The 17,160-nt window shown below is 51.9% G+C and overlaps 1 protein-coding gene across 1 annotated transcript in view; it reads left to right on the top strand.

The window, feature by feature from the left end:
• The window catches only part of IRAG2 (inositol 1,4,5-triphosphate receptor associated 2), a 54,881-nt gene that overhangs the window by 10,894 nt on the left and 26,827 nt on the right, over positions 1-17,160 (top strand). Inside the window, exons 15-24 of the mRNA XM_083180824.1 lie at positions 1-80; positions 553-654; positions 2,480-2,643; positions 8,377-8,491; positions 9,042-9,204; positions 10,632-10,672; positions 10,826-10,903; positions 11,443-11,551; positions 12,449-12,593; positions 15,864-15,942. The exon at positions 1-80 is cut by the window's left edge and continues 20 nt beyond it. Of these exons, the coding sequence (XP_083036950.1) occupies positions 1-80; positions 553-654; positions 2,480-2,643; positions 8,377-8,491; positions 9,042-9,204; positions 10,632-10,672; positions 10,826-10,903; positions 11,443-11,551; positions 12,449-12,593; positions 15,864-15,942 (1,076 nt within the window). The remainder of the gene's footprint in view (positions 81-552; positions 655-2,479; positions 2,644-8,376; positions 8,492-9,041; positions 9,205-10,631; positions 10,673-10,825; positions 10,904-11,442; positions 11,552-12,448; positions 12,594-15,863; positions 15,943-17,160) is intronic.

Here is a 17,160-nt window from a genome sequence, read left to right on the forward strand (position 1 = left end):
TCCGTGAGGTTTTACTGATGCTCCAGGGTCCGGGACATGAGCAAGTGGGCGCGGAGTTTAAAGCTGTCCTGCAGACGCTGGTGAGAGCGGGGTTCACTGGCTTCTGGGGGTGATTCTAGTTCTGTTACTTCCTGATCTTCCTTGTACCCCCTTATCTGCTGGGTATCTGCCACAGTTACATAGGGAGAGATGTATCAAATCTTGGAGGAAAATACAAGCTGTTGCTATGGGCAACTTACCCACATCACTTGTCCTGTAGTCTGTACTAGATAAGGGACCGCTACAAGCTGATTGGGGGAACGTCTCCACTTTATCCAGAGTTTCATGCATCTCCTCCATATTGTCCTCATTTGGCCAATGGCTGGAGTCTGTACTGATAACGGGTATAATATGGCGCATGTACACGGTGGAAGCGGATGTCTTACAGACTAAGCCGGCACTCTGCCCAGCTGAGTCTTCTGTCCTTCCTGAGGCACAAGCTGCCTCATACCTCACCTATGCCCCTGATCTCTGTAGCCTTATACACTGATTATCTTCTCATACCCTGTCCAGCATGAGGACACCTGTGTGATGGCTGATCACGTCCTGCTGTCACTACAACGTCTCATTGAGTCAGACATTGATGTGAAAGACCTACCTGGGAAGATGCTGCAGGTAAGTGTGTGACAGGTTCTGAGTATCTGGGGGGGGGGGGGGGGGGGGCAGAGCTAAAGAGCCGCTCACTATGAGCAGACTGACAGACGAGCCTGTGAGCATGCAGCTGGGTGTGATTATGGGGGGGGGGAGTGCATGCAGCTGGGTGTGATATGGGGGGAGTGCATGCAGCTGGGTGTGATTATGGGGGGGGGAGTGCATGCAGCTGGGTGTGATATGGGGGGAGTGCATGCAGCTGGGTGTGATTATGGGGGGGGGGAGTGCATGCAGCTGGGTGTGATATGGGGGGAGTGCATGCAGCTGGGTGTGATATGGGGGGGGGGAGTGCATGCAGCTGGATGTGATATGGGGGGGTGCATGCAGCTGGGTGTGATATGGTCTGGGGGTGCATGCAGCTGGGTGTGATATGGTCTGGGGGTGCATGCAGCTTGGTGGGATATGGTCTTGGGGTGCATGCAGCTTGGTGGGATATGGTCTGGGGGTGCATGCAGCTGGGTGAGATATGGTCATGGGGGGTGCATGCAGCTGGGTGAGATATGGTCATGGGGGGTGCATGCAGCTTGGTGGGATATGGTCTGGGGGTGCATGCAGCTGGGTGGGATATGGTCATGGGGGGTGCATGCAGCTGGGTGAGATATGGTCATGGGGGGTGCATGCAGCTGGGTGGGATATGGTCTTGGGGTGCATGCAGCTGGGTGGGATATGGTCTTGGGGTGCATGCAGCTGGGTGGGATATGGTCTGGGGGTGCATGCAGCTGGGTGAGATATGGTCATGGGGGGTGCATGCAGCTGGGTGGGATATGGTCTTGGGGGCGCATGCAGCTGGGTGGGATATGGTCTTGGGGGCGCATGCAGCTGGGTGGGATATGGTCTTGGGGGTGCATGCAGCTGGGTGGGATATGGTCTTGGGGGCGCATGCAGCTGGGTGGGATATGGTCTTGGGGGCGCATGCAGCTGGGTGGGATATGGTCTTGGGGGCGCATGCAGCTGGGTGGGATATGGTCTGGGGGGCGCATGCAGCTGGGTGGGATATGGTCTTGGGGTGCATGCAGCTGGGTGGGATATGGTCATGGGGGGTGCATGCAGCTGGGTGGGATATGGTCTTGGGGGCGCATGCAGCTGGGTGGGATATGGGGGGGGGGTTGCATGCAGCTGGGTGGGATATGGGGGGGGGGGTGCATGCAGCTGGGTGTGTTATATAAATAACAATATAATAGAATGTTGTATACACTGTAACAGCCCCAGTGTGAGTGTGCACTTACCCTAACGCATCCCAGTCATGCAGCATAGGCGGCTGGTACCGTATCTGTGGCCCAGGACTGAGGGGGTGAGTCTCCTTGTTAATGTCGGACAGCTGTACAGTGGGAGTGTGATTAGGTGCTGCCGTACAGCGATACATGTGTATGCAGTAATGATGGTGTAATAAACATCATTCTAGAGGATGCAGAGCAAGGTTATTCAACATGTAGCCCTCCAGCTGCTGTGGAACTACACATCCCAGCATTCTAGCATATCCTAATAGGGAAACTGTGGCCCTATAGAAGGGTGAGGCCCCCTAACCCACCCTGTGGTCTTACGGTTACATTGTACCCAATGTTTGGGGCTCCACTTACTATGAAGAAAATCTTTCTGAAGCTGATAAGGTTTCGCCTACAGTTTCATTACTTTATAATCAACCCCAAAAGCATAGATAACGCGAGCGTTGTACACGGGGGGGGGGGGGGGGGGGTTGTGTGTGTTCTGCGACTGTACCCGCAGAGCCTGATAACTACTGGTCTGTATTACTGCTTCTGATCCCCGTCTGTTCTGTGCACCCCACATTCAGATCATACAATCGGATTTGAAGGAGAAGAGGATGAATTGGGAGGAGAAGCTGAAGCTTATGGACAAGCAGAAGGAATCCTTGGACAGGGAGTTTGTGAAGATGTCGGGGAACCTGCGCAGGATGAAGACGGAGCAGCTGCACCTGAAGAAGGAGCTCTCCACCAGGTGCGGGAGGCCGGGGTCTATACTAGGGGACTATTTACTAAGTCCTGGAGAGAGATAAAGTGGAGAGCGGATTGGTACTTTAGTGCCCCCCTGTAACATGACAGCTAGAGGATTGCCTGGTACTTTATCCCTCTCCAAGGCTTAGTACATTTGTTCCACAGTAGCAGCTAATTGGCTCCTTACTGTCATTTATCACACATGAAGTAACACGGCAACCAGAAGCTGATTGGGCGCTACTTTAGCTCTCTCCTTCAAGTCTTAGTAAATAGACACTTACAATGTGTTACATGGCTTCATAGGCTGCTGGATCCCCAGACCTGGAGTAGATACAGAACGGACACTTATCATTGTGTTCTGGCTCACCTGCCCTCCAGGTGGGCTGTACCTGGTGACCCTAGGAGGCGGATATATACAGGGACTGTGGCTGCTGCCCTCCAGGTGGGCTGTACCTGGTGAACCTAGGGGGCGGATATATACAGGGACTGTGGCTGCTGCCCTCCAGGTGGGGCTGTACCTGGTGAACCTAGGAGGCGGATATATACAGGGACTGTGGCTGCTGCCCTCCAGGTGGGGCTGTACCTGGTGAACCTAGGAGGCGGATATATACAGGGACTGTGGCTGCTGTCCTCCAGGTGGGGCTGTACCTGGTGAACCTAGGAGGCGGATATATACAGGGACTGTGGCTGCTGCCCTCCAGGTGGGCTGTACCTGGTGAACCTAGGAGGCAGATATATACAGGGACTGTGGCTGCTGTCCTCCAGGTGGGGCTGTACCTGGTGAACCTAGGAGGCGGATATATACAGGGACTGTGGCTGCTGTCCTCCAGGTGGGCTGTACCTGGTGAACCTAGGAGGCAGATATATACAGGGACTGTGGCTGCTGCCCTCCAGGTGGGCTGTACCTGGTGACCCTAGGGGGCGGATATATACAGGGACTGTGGCTGCTGCCCTCCAGGTGGGCTGTACCTGGTGAACCTAGGCGGCGGATATATACAGGGACTGTGGCTGCTGCCCTCCAGGTGGGCTGTACCTGGTGACCCTAGGGGGCGGATATATACAGGGACTGTGGCTGCTGCCCTCCAGGTGGGCTGTACCTGGTGAACCTAGGAGGCAGATATATACAGGGACTGTGGCTGCTGCCCTCCAGGTGGGCTGTACCTGGTGACCCTAGGGGGCGGATATATACAGGGACTGTGGCTGCTGCCCTCCAGGTGGGCTGTACCTGGTGAACCTAGGCGGCGGATATATACAGGGACTGTGGCTGCTGCCCTCCAGGTGGGCTGTACCTGGTGACCCTAGGGGGCGGATATATACAGGGACTGTGGCTGCTGCCCTCCAGGTGGGCTGTACCTGGTGAACCTAGGAGGCAGATATATACAGGGACTGTGGCTGCTGCCCTCCAGGTGGGCTGTACCTGGTGAACCTAGGCGGCGGATATATACAGGGACTGTGGCTGCTGCCCTCCAGGTGGGCTGTACCTGGTGAACCTAGGGGGCGGATATATACAGGGACTGTGGCTGCTGCCCTCCAGGTGGGCTGTACCTGGTGAACCTAGGAGGCGGATATATACAGGGACTGTGGCTGCTGCCCTCCAGGTGGGCTGTACCTGGTGAACCTAGGGGGCGGATATATACAGGGACTGTGGCTGCTGCCCTCCAGGTGGGCTGTACCTGGTGACCCTAGGGGGCGGATATATACAGGGACTGTGGCTGCTGCCCTCCAGGTGGGCTGTACCTGGTGAACCTAGGAGGCGGATATATACAGGGACTGTGGCTGCTGCCCTCCAGGTGGGCTGTACCTGGTGAACCTAGGAGGCGGATATATACAGGGACTGTGGCTGCTGCCCTCCAGGTGGGCTGTACCTGGTGAACCTAGGGGGCGGATATATACAGGGACTGTGGCTGCTGCCCTCCAGGTGGGCTGTACCTGGTGAACCTAGGGGGCGGATATATACAGGGACTGTGGCTGCTGCCCTCCAGGTGGGCTGTACCTGGTGAACCTAGGAGGCGGATATATACAGGGACTGTGGCTGCTGCCCTCCAGGTGGGCTGTACCTGGTGAACCTAGGAGGCGGATATATACAGGGACTGTGGCTGCAGCCCTCCAGGTGGGCTGTACCTGGTGAACCTAGGGGGCGGATATATACAGGGACTGTGGCTGCTGCCCTCCAGGTGGGCTGTACCTGGTGAACCTAGGGGGCGGATATATACAGGGACTGTGGCTGCTGCCCTCCAGGTGGGCTGTACCTGGTGAACCTAGGGGGCGGATATATACAGGGACTGTGGCTGCTGCCCTCCAGGTGGGCTGTACCTGGTGAACCTAGGGGGCGGATATATACAGGGACTGTGGCTGCTGCCCTCCAGGTGGGCTGTACCTGGTGAACCTAGGGGGCGGATATATACAGGGACTGTGGCTGCTGTCCTCCAGGTGGGCTGTACCTGGTGAACCTAGGGGGTGGATATATACAGGGACTGTGGCTGCTGCCCTCCAGGTGGGCTGTACCTGGTGAACCTAGGAGGCGGATATATACAGGGACTGTGGCTGCTGCCCTCCAGGTGGGCTGTACCTGGTGAACCTAGGGGGCAGATATATACAGGGACTGTGGCTGCTGTCCTCCAGGTGGGCTGTACCTGGTGAACCTAGGAGGCGGATATATACAGGGACTGTGGCTGCTGCCCTCCAGGTGGGCTGTACCTGGTGAACCTAGGGGGCGGATATATACAGGGACTGTGGCTGCTGCCCTCCAGGTGGGCTGTACCTGGTGAACCTAGGAGGCGGATATATACAGGGACTGTTCTCTGTGGCTGCTGCCACCATGTAGGGTAATCTCTCTGACCTAGGTGTCGTCATGAGGGCACAACACTGGGCAGACACCTTGGCTATACCAGGATGTGGCTGGGTAATTTGGGTATGACGTGGTTGCTGACTGGTGCCTCAACAAAGGCCCCCCTCGCCCATCCATGCTGCCTCCTTGTGCATGAGCCTGACCACCAGGAGCATCTCTTCAGGATATCCCCAAGCTGGCTCCTGGGTACATGGTTAGTAATTCTGTGACCCGATAAGAGTGGGGCGAATAACGCCAATGATCCCTATTGGAGGTGACCGGGTGGTTTTACTGAAACCGAAAAAAACAGCCTAAAAACTTTGGTTGAGTCCCCTCTCGCGACAAATGACTGTCGTAGGGACAAAAACTGGTAAATTATACGATGTTCACTGTTTATATCAATTTCAAAGAAATTGGATCTAAAACCAAAATACTTGAAGGTTTTTCCAAAACCCCTGGATCTGTAATCCCTTTGGGTAAGGAGCATCCTCAGTATTGTGGATATAATTATGGTTCTGTATCACTTTAGGCAGACCCCCCACCCCCACCCCCTCATCTTTCACATGCACTATAAAAGTTAGTTTTTAGTCTCTGAGGTGTTGTCCACGGCAACTGCGTTTGTGACTTCAGCGCCGATCTCTGGAGTGTGGCATCACCCGCAAAGGGTTAATCTGCGAGACTGGAAATGGAACCTTTTACAGGCAGGCTGGAGATTTGTCCTTGAGGATCTGTTTGCTGTAGTCGGTATAAACAGATCATTTCACCGCTCAGTGGAGCTTAACAAAGGACAGCAGCCCAGAATCCCTGTCCTCCGCCTCCTTATCGCCTCCTGCAGGTCGTCTTGTAGCTCGCGCCTTCTGTGTGCTGGCTGGAGTGTGTGCCCCGCATTGGGTGCCAGGGAATGCCAGCTGCCTGCTACTTAGAACACAGATCTTTTGAAAAGAATTGTAAATTAAAGTGTTGTATTTAATCTTGTGAGTATATGGTTGCTGTGGGTTACAGCATGTGTGCAACGCATTTCACTTAATCTGCTGTAAACGCGTCTTAGGGTCTTCAGGTTTCCCTCCAAAGTACTTAATGTGAAATATCTTGTGTGAGGCTTTATTTGGATAAGGCTGGAGGCGCTGACTGCTTTATGTCACCAATCATTTTTCACGTTGCTCATGGAAAACGGCGGCTCTCCGGGACCGGTCTCGTCTTTTATAGGCCTGAAGTTTGCTGCTGAAACTTAGCAGGTTCCTGGAGACATGAGAACAAAGGCGCGAGTTCCTGCAGAGTTATGTCGCGCTCTGATATTTCCAGCATTCAGGAGGAGAAATGCGTCATGTACACTGGGTATATTCGGGGGCAGTAGCGGGTGATGCCACCAGGCTTTGTGGCTCTGTGTGAGATACAAATTATCTGCAAACAGAAAAAGTCCTGGACCTTTACTCTCCCCAAATCTTTACCAGGCCTTCACGTTCCGCTGTACTGTGGATGTGCTTTCTCAGAGATCGGAACATGTGGCACTTCGGCTGCTAAGGAACTACACATACCAGCATGCCCTGTTATAGACATGCTAAAACTGTGGCAAGGCATGCTGGGATGTGTTGTTCCACAGCAGCTAGGGTATGCCAAAGGCTACCTACCCCGGAGCTGTTACAGAACAGTGGTACATACAGGACCCAGAGCAGTTCATGTTTTCCATGTTACCTGGGAATGGGACAGTTGGTACCACACCTGTGCTCCTGTTGTGGTCTGTGGAATGTGGCCTGGGGTATCAGAGCCCCCAGTACATACTGTACTATGCCACACAAACACCTCCTGGTGCTGGCAGTGGTTACATAGTGTGCTTTAACATCACCAGCGTACTATATAGACAGTGTTATTGGTAGGGCCCCCCGTGAGGTAGTTGCACTGTGGCCCTAAGAAACCTCAATCCATCCCTGTGCCATAGTCTCTCCTATAAAGTGTCCCCAGCTCTATGGCCAGTGCTGGTCCTGTAACCAGGCATCAGACACCCACATACAGAGATGCGCTGATGGGATGTTATCATGGTGTCTTTGGTGGACGTTACATATCTTCCAGCGCCTTCGTTTCTAGCCCGTCAATAACATGTGTTCTTGTGAATCTGTCCACAAAATGGTGATGGGTGTATGTTACTATCTGAATGCAAGCTCTGACGTGCAGGGCCCTCCCTACTCCTGGCTCATGCCTGCGTGGTCTTCAGCATCAAGGGTGAAGGAAGACCTCTCGGGGAGGGACAAAACCTGGGAGATCCGTGTTCTGCAACCTCCCAGCGATGGTGCGAGGTTGTGGCCTTTGGCCATCGGTGCTTCATGTCCACAGAAGGAAAAATCAGAAGTGAGTGTCGCACTAGTCTCAGAACCGATGGCGTCATCCTAAGATCTGTCAGTAGGCCCAGTCAGTGACTATGTGTCATGGTGGCCTAGCTGCTAATGTCGCCGTACTAGACGTGTGGCCATACCCCATTGTGCATACGGGACCGTATTACGCTGCTGCCATGGGCACGCAGTCTTGGTGGCAGAGCTGTGCCCCAGTGCGGCCTGGGTACTTGGTGCCCCAGGAGAAAGGCAGAGGGTGCATTACAGATTTATATTCATGTATAATATTCTATAAATGGATTTACTCTTTGTACAAATTCTGTATTTACCCAAAACCAAATGTGCACCTTTATGACTCCGACAGTTTGTCCCTTCAGTACCAGCCCTGCGTCTGTGGCATCTGTGGTGATTATTTGTTTATTTTATATGGCTTTTGCATATGACATCCATTCAGCGCTGATGAGACAGGAAAGGTGATCCAGGCAGGTGCACGGCTCCCCCCCCCCCCCCCCCCCCCTGCATCCACCACTACCCCCTCCTATGTTTTGCAAATTGTCTTTGACTTGTGTTTCCTCTGATTCTTTAGACTTCATGAGCTGGAGGCGGCCAGGCAGCAGCAGGAGGAAGTGGAGGAGAGGGCGACGTGTGCCACAGACCGGCTGCACCAGTGTGCCAAGGAGCAGGAGGACTTAGCCAAGCAGGTAACCCTCACCCCGGCACTGCCCTAGCCTGAGGGAAGCAGGCATTGCCCAACCACACCACCTCCCCTGCCTGGTGCAACGCGGGAGAAGTTCTGAAGCCACTTCATAGTAAAGTTCCCCCCCAGATCTGCGCCAGGCACTTACACAATACCTGCACCCTTCCGTCTAGTCCAGGACAGGCCAACCTGTGGCTCTCCAGATGTTGTGAAACCACAAATCCCAGCATGCCTTGCCACAGTTCTAATACTCCCTTATAGCAAAACTGTGGCAAGGCATGATGGGATTTGTAGTTTGACAACATCTGGAGAGCCACAGGTTGGCCTTGTCTAGTCCATGCACACAACGTACTTAGACCGTTTGTTCCGGCAACATTAACAAAAACCTAAAACTGTGCACATCCCCCAGACAGGGTTGGTAGGTGGGGAGCGCAGCACTTGCTTTGCAGCAGGGGGCGAGTCTGTAATGCAGAAGTTCTGATTTCAGGCTCAGCATCAGAGCAGTTCCCTTATTGCACAGGCGGAAGGGTTTTAATGCTTGTTCATGGATTTAGGTTGCTGAGCTAGAGGACGCGCTTCACGCCGGGCGGACGGAGGCTGAGTCCCTGCGAAGCAATTTGGAGGAAGCTGAGAACCAGCAGCATCAACTCCAGGCTGCGATCGACGTGTTAACCAGCGAGAGTCTGAGCAGGGAGCAGGAGGTTCAGGCTCTACAGGGTGAGATGTTATGAATGGGTAACCCGCTCTGGCTTCTGGGTAATGTGCGCTGCGGCTTCCGCTTCTACGGTGGCTGGCGCAAGAACACCACGTTACAGATTGTGTAGTGGTTAGCATTGTTGCCTCACAGTGCTGAGGTCAAGGGTTCTATTCCCAACGTGTGAAGTTTGTATATTCTCCCCGTGCTTGCGTGGGTTTCCTCCGGGTACTCTGATTTCCTCCCACGCTCCAAAAATATACTGGTAGGTTATTTAGGTTAATTGGCTTCTGACAACTATGATCCTCAGCACATCAGTGTGTATACGTGTATTTAGGGCTGCGCCGGTCTGTGTGAAGGTGGCGGAATGCACCAGTATTCGTTGTAGGTTTATATGTTAAGTTACAGAATAAGTAACCTCGCCATTTCCCCGTGCGCCCCACACGTTACAGCTGGGAGGCAGGTTATTTCCACCCAGCGCTCGCTGCTCTGCGCACGGTTCTGTAACACTAAGGTTTCCGTGTAACTTCCCGCAATTAGTATTCTAGGTTTCTCAGTTCTAATGAGGAAGTTTCAGTTCTCTTCTGAGATTAATGCAGCAGTTTCCCTGTATGAGATGAAGATCAGACTCTGTATCCGTCCATATCGCTGCGTCCTTCTGTCCTGGGGGCATCTATCCCTCTGTCCTGTCTTGGGGGCAGTAGTAGGGTTTATCTGTAGCAATAGCTAATGCCAAATGTTTGTCCAGTTTATTAGGGGAGAGATAATGTAACATTGCGGAGCCGGTGTAACTCAGACACCTACTGAGGGGTTATGGAATTCTCGGAATGTGTATTTTTCCTATAGCCCCCCCCCCCCTGTTCCCCAAATGCTGTAATCACCTTCCAGGGGAAAAGCTGATCTGACCTCCCCGTAGGTTCGTCTCCAGCGTTCAGCGTGACCTAGGATTACCAATACTGTCCCTCTAACCCAGGACACATGAATTACACAGGTTCTGGGGCTGGCTGATTTTAAATCTGTATTGCACCTGGGTTTAACCAGCCACAGAACCTGTGTAAACCATTGTGTCAGTTTAGAGCAGGCTTGTCCAACCTGTGGCCCTCCAGCTGTTGTGAAACTACAAGTCCCATCATGCCTTGCCACAGTTCTGCTATTTGGTAAAAACTATGGCAAGGCATGCTGGGATCTGTAGTTTCACAACAGCTGGAAAGCCGCAGGTTGGACATGCCTGGTTTAGAGGGACCGTATAAGCCTAGTAGAATATAGAAGTGATTCCACTTTCCTGAGGACAGTACATGTCCATTGTGTATGAAACCAAGCGCTGGTTTTCAGGAATGCCCTGTATAAGCTAAAGTGTAGCTGGAATTAGTCATGGGCGGATTTCCAAAGCAGCACGTTAAAGTCGTCTGAGGGTGGACACCCTTTAAATCCACTCTTATTCTCTTTGCAGAAGCCAATCATTTGCTGCAAGATAAACTGCTGAATTATCAGGTCAGTATAATCGCTTTATCGATGGTTTTGGGAGTGGTAACCGAGAACAGATGAGTTTACATTTTTCTGTTGTCTTTATGTTCTGTGTCGGCACTTTGTTCCAATATTCTCACCATTTCTACTTTTGGTTCCTCTCCCTCTGTTTTGGATCAGAATTGCCTGGAGCGGGATTCTGTGGACGATGGACCGGTTCTGAGCGTGGCCCAGCAGGTTGCAGGACATGGAGAGGAGGTGGGTGTGCACAGGGGTGCTGCAAGGTTTCTTGGCACACTAGGCAACACTTCAGCTTATTTCTCCCACCAATACCAGAACCTTAGGTGATCGTGTGGAGGTGGTGTCTTAGAAGTTCAACGAGGATATCTTCCCTAATTCTAATAACCAGACTCGAGGGCACCCCCCAGATTGTGGGGCCCCTAGGCAGCCGCCCAATAGTATGGCTGGCCCTGGTTGTGCAAATGACAGATGCGCTCTAAGTGCTGCGCGCAATCCGTGTCCGACGGAACATAAACACATCTCGCTGCTGTCAGCTTCCAGTAAACGAGGCTGCTGGATTATCCCAACATGGTTCTTTCGCAAATGCACTAAATAAATTGGAGACTTGCACAGCCTGGAACAGCTGGGACGGCATCAAATAACTGGCTTCCCTTCAATAAACAGGGGGAGTGAGGCAAGGCTACCTCGCAGCACATGTAAAGGAGATATGGGGGTGGTGGGGGGTCGCAGAATAAATATTTGCAAATGTATAAATATGTTCTGTTCCCTTCTTGCAGGGAAGCTGCATTTGGGAGAGATTTGGCCTCCAGGGAGCTGCCAGCTTGTCGGGACCTCACAGGACCTCACCCAGCGCTGAGCCCCAGCCGGGATATGTGCGCATATTAGGTAATGGCGGCTGCTGTGTCTGGTAGGGGGGCAGTGCAGGATAGACGGTAGTGTTGGTATCGGGTCTGGTCTATGGTGTTGGTGCCTGAAGGAGGACAGACTGTAAATGGATGGGATGCTGCCTCTCAGCACTGAAGTCTGGGCTTCCATTCCCTCCAAGGCCCCTCTGTGTGGAGTTTGTATGTTCTCACTGTCCTCCTGACACTTCCTAATACCCAATAGCATACCGGTGGGTTCATTGGCTTCTGACAATACTTGTGACAATGAATATAGATTGTAAGCTCCATTGGGAGGGATGTGAGTAAATGACTTGCCGCAGTATGGGTGCGCTATAGAAATAATTTAATAATTCCATGAATATGTGACACATAGGACGAGGAGGAATTCTTTGTTCTCGCCCAGACATGACCCTGATGTTTTCTGGGATTACGGCGCTAGATATTTGTGGAATATTGGCGTTAGTTTACGCCGGCGTCACCAGTGGGCGGGGGCCTAGTGTGTGCGAGCGATACGCACGGCTGTGTTGTCATTATGAAGGTCCTCTGGATAAACTCAGTAGCCAAGTGTTACTCTTACGCAATGAAAATGGCGAAACGTTTGGCGTAATGCTCAAACTTTAACCCCTTGTGTCCTGCCCCAGGATACGTAAAATTACCAACGTCTAAAAGCAAAGCTGCATTAAATAAAACCTGCCCGTCACTGTCCCCCGCCTGCAAAATATATATTTACCACAGGATATTTACTGTGTCTGGATAAGGTCAAGAACATCCAATCTCTGACGTTACCCGTGACACATGTAAAGTGTATAGTCCGTCCGTCCCCCCCCCCCCCCCCAGCTGTATTTGTTCTCTTCTGATAAATGACTTTATAACCGGCGTTTGTTGATGTATATTTCAGATGCGCTGTTCCTGGAGGTCGGACAGCGTCATCCTAATCGCAGGGAAGCGAGGAATTACCCGGCAACCACAATCCATTGGAAACCTGACTCTTCCCTAGATGGGCGGCTGACGGCATCATCGGAGGATTTGCTGATCCCTGCGCGGTGAGTGCGCTGCCTTATGGCGCAGGGAGGACCACACTGGGTGGAGGATGCAGCCCCTTCTGCTAGACAGATGTGTGCTGGCTCCTGGTCTTTATAAGCCCCAGCGGTGGTACCCGGGGGTCGGGGGAGGAGGGGTGTAGGGTCGTAAAGTTGTGTCCTAAAATTGTAGCACTCAGTGTTAAATAGAAGACCGCACATAAAGATCTGGACTGGACCAAGCTCGCAGTAAGTTTGACATGTTTAGATAAATAGTGTTGTAACGCTGCTGCGTCAGATGGATCCAGCTTCAAAAAGTGACAGTGGAGTGATAAACAACCAGCCCATTGGACCCAAACTGTCATTTTTCAAACCCAGCCTGTGATGTGACAGGGGCTGATTGGTTGTTGTTTTTTTATCACTCTCCGTATGGTGTCAGAAGTTGCAGGTCCAGGTTTTCAGGACACTTTCTTGGCCACAAGTAATTTAAATAGCACCTAGGTCAATTTGATTGAATCATCTGTGCTCAGTGGTGGATATCCTTAAAACCTGGACTGTCTGGCTGCCTTGAGGCCAGTTTGGTAACCATTGGCATGGAGTATAAGGTGCCAGAGATTTATTTGGGAAAGACTGCCTATTCTGACTGGTGTAATATTGGGGTCTACTATGTACTATGAAGTGGGACGAGATAGTGCCAGCTAATTGGCTCTGGTCATTTTTCAAGCGCAGCCTGTAACATGGCAGGGAGGTTGCTGATTGGCTGATACTTTATCTCTCTCTAAGCTTAGTACATAGACCCCCTTGTCTGATCCTCTGCAGATTGGTATCACGGGCTCCGTTCTCATCTACCAATGGGACATCGGTCACTGGGCGGAGGGTGCTCCTGTATCTATCCCAGCAGTGACTGCGTATGTGAGGCAGACTGAGCTGGCGCACTAGTAGAGTAAATAGAGCTGGTATCTGGATGGCTGACCATGTCTAGGCACAGTCAATAGGTTAACAGTGTGCTCAACATACATATGGTTGATGTGGCAATGGTCGACAGTCATCATTACGTGATTTTTGTTAAATTTTGGGGGGACTGTAAGTGAGCTGAACATGCTGAGCACTGAGGGGCCACACAGAAGTAATTGGGGGTCCACGTATCCGGTGTTGACATCCATACCAAAAAAGTGAAAAATTCATGTTGACCTTTTGTTTCTTTCATTTAGGAATGGGGAATCTCTGGCCCTCCAGCTGTGTAACTACACATCCCAGCATGCCCTGCTACAGTTTTGGCCATGCTAACACTGCTGGGGATGCTGGGATGTGTAGTTGAACACTAGCTGGAGGGCCAGAGGTTCCCCATCCCTGCTCCAAGCCCGGGTCTCTGTAGATATTTGTCCCTCCGGTCACAGCGGCAGAATGAGTCTGTCCGGAAGGATGGGAAGTATTTGAATATGTTCCATGGGTGCATCACACGGAACATGCAAACTGGGGCAGACAATGCATCTGTGTGGGAAGAGCTGTAAGCAAATCAGGCAGGAAAGTTTTCCTTTCTGGTTACACAAACCCCAAGTGCACGGTTCTCGGCATGTGGCAGTGTGCGGGAAGTAACCGCAGTGACTGTACATGTTGCTATGGTAATGTGAGACTCCTGTGATCTCTGGCCAGTACAGTAGGACATTGCAGCTGCGTATTGGGATGGTGGCTGGTATATGGAGAGATGTGATTGGTGGAGAGATCCCGCTTGTGTTATCTGCCACGTGTTATGGAGTCTGTGTGGAGAGGAGGCACAAGGCTTCCTATAGTCTGCTGTATATCGGTCATTGTATCGGGTCATGCCGTAGCACCACTGCACCCAGCAGCACCAGGGGTGTGGTGTTCATTCTCCCCGGTGACATGTATGTGTAAGACTGTGCTGGCGGTATCCGTGTACATTGAGAATGATAACATGAGGTAGTATCATGCAGGGGGAGAGGAGTCGGCATCTGGTGAGAGAAATGTGCAGGAGGACGTTGGCAGGAGTGTCTGAGCTCACTGCCATGGAGGAATAAGTGCTGTAAATAGTATATTGGTCTCTAATCAAGAGATGCTCGGGTGCCCAACATAAATGCCATCGGGTACTATGTGCTAAGCAGCTAAGTACTGGGAGGTCCCCTCTGGTACTGGATACCCAGGCCTGGGGGTGGCCAAGAGGGTGCTCAAGATCTACCAACAGTCCATGTTTTCCAGATCACCTGTGGTTCTGAAGAATGTGTCCAGTTAGGAATGAATGCAGCACATGTTTGATGTGACAGTAATGACTGCACCTGTGCAGCAGCTAGGTAAGGGGTAGCCAACTCCAGTCCTCGAGAGCTACCAACAGGTAACATTTTTCCAGGTCTCCACACAGAATCACAAGTGAAGTAATTAGCTCCAACTGTGGAGAGTGAGTAAAGAGTGCACCAGCTAGGTGGTCTGGGAAATGGGACTGTAATGACTGCACCTGTGCACCAGCTAGGTGGTCTGGTAACGTGACATTTAGTAATGACTACACCTGAGCACCAGCTAGGTGGTCTGTGAAATGTGACGGTAATGACTGCACCTGTGCACCAGCTAGGGAGTCTGGTAAATTTTACATTAATGACTACACCTGTGCACCAGCTAGGGAGTCTGGGAAATGTGACTGTAATGACTGCATCTGTGCACCAGCTAGGTGGTCTGGGAAATGGGACAGTAATGACTACACCTGTGCACCAGCTAGGGAGTCTGGTAAATTTTACAGTAATGACTACACCTGTGCGCCAGCTATGGAGTCTGGGAAATGTGACTGTAATGACTGCACCTGTGCACCAGCTAGGTGGTCTGGGAAATGGGACAGTAAGTACTACTCAGCTGCACCTGTTGGTAGATCCCGAGACCCGGTTTGGCCACCCCTGCACAAGCTTTACAATCGCTGGTAATGCCTGTAAGTGCACGGTCACCTGTAGCGTTAGTCACCTCCCCTGAGCAACGTGTTGTGCTCTGAGCGGTAAAGCGCGTCGCTGTTCCTGTTCCTCTGAGCTGGGTAACAATTGGGGACCCAATATGCTGGCTTGCATTAGCACAGCATTGTGGGCCCTGAAATTGAACAGCAAGAAGTGCATTACGGTACCTACAGACTGGACGTGCTGTATAGGACACTTATATTCTTACTGGGTGACTTGTAAAAAAAAAAAAAAAAAGATTTAGTTCTAAAATCAGGAGTGGGGATTATATTGGATTATACCTAGAAGACCATACAATAAGCCTGTCCATTATATGCAGATCACATGATGGTTCTTTGTTCTCCAGGCCCACACGCGTGTGCTCCGCGGCCCAGACTGATGAGGACACACTCACCACTACAGAGATGGAAGTGCCGGTCTACAAGGTACGCACAACAGTCAGTATATACTGTATACCTGGCGCAGAGTAGGTGGTCAGGAAACGGGAGATCTGCTGTCAGGGCACTGAGCGATTGGGAGTCTGGAGACAGCGGCCAGTATGTAATAAATTCCCATAGAGCGCCCGCTGCATAGATACACATGACCTATACAGAAGACCCAACCAATGAGTGTGTGTTATCAAGGCCTGGAACCCAAACCACTGCATATATGCTGAGTATTCCCAGGCTAAGATAAGAAGTTAAGGGACTCCCAGCCCGCAGCGGGGCCTTGGACACGTCATGTAGACTGCAGGTACTCTGTCATGGATGACAGCTAAGTTAATGGTCCATTGGTAGACGTAAGGATTCATCCGTTTAGTGGACAGGATAGTGAAGAATTTATAATTAATGAATATGTTCCAGAGCAGGGAGAGGGAGTGGGGGGATATGGGATGTGTCCGTCCACCTACTGCTGTGCGGTTATGTTGCCCCCCTCAACCTTGCTGTGCAGTTATGCTGGTGCCCCCCCCCTTCCCCCTCTTGCTGTGCGGGTTGTGTTTGCACCCATCACTCTGTATAGACAAGTGACTGAGCGTTGTACATTGAACAGTTGCTTGTGACTGCTTTGTCCTCTGGGCAGAGGCTGGCTCGGGACTTTCCACATCTAATGTTCTACACACTGATGTATTCCAGGTCCCTGGCACGTGCATGCCCGATCTGTGCCAGCTTCTGCCCAGAGGAGAATGTTCCCGATATTAATGTTACCCAGTTATAATGGCATTGGATGTAGGGGGCAGATTTGCAGGGGGTATATATATGGTCAGTCCGCAGAGGTTGGGCAGACCTGATCTTCATAAATCTGTGCAGATAATTTTGGTAGAGATGAGTCTTCAGGGCCACAACTGTCTGGTTCCGCTCCCCCATAGAAGAGGTGAGACCTGGGCCAGGTGTCCGAGGAGTTCCCAGGGTTACGTCACTGACTGCCCCCTACAGGATGTTGTGTTGACCACTGGGTCTATCCCCTGTGGGGCAGTCCGGACCTGGACACTTGGTTACTTGCAGGACTCGCTTTATCCGCATATCCCATTGCACCGGTGCCGCAATACAATCACAGCGCTCCACCGGGGGGGTTTATGGAAGCGCAATTTCTGGCTTTGTGTCATTTTTGGGCAATAAAGGAGTTAATTGAAGCCAGCAGAATGCTATTCCTGTACCTGCAGATGA

Source organism: Crinia signifera, chromosome 4 (genome assembly GCF_055691185.1).
Source record: "Crinia signifera chromosome 4, ASM5569118v1, whole genome shotgun sequence".
NCBI classification, from domain to species: domain Eukaryota; kingdom Metazoa; phylum Chordata; class Amphibia; order Anura; family Myobatrachidae; genus Crinia; species Crinia signifera.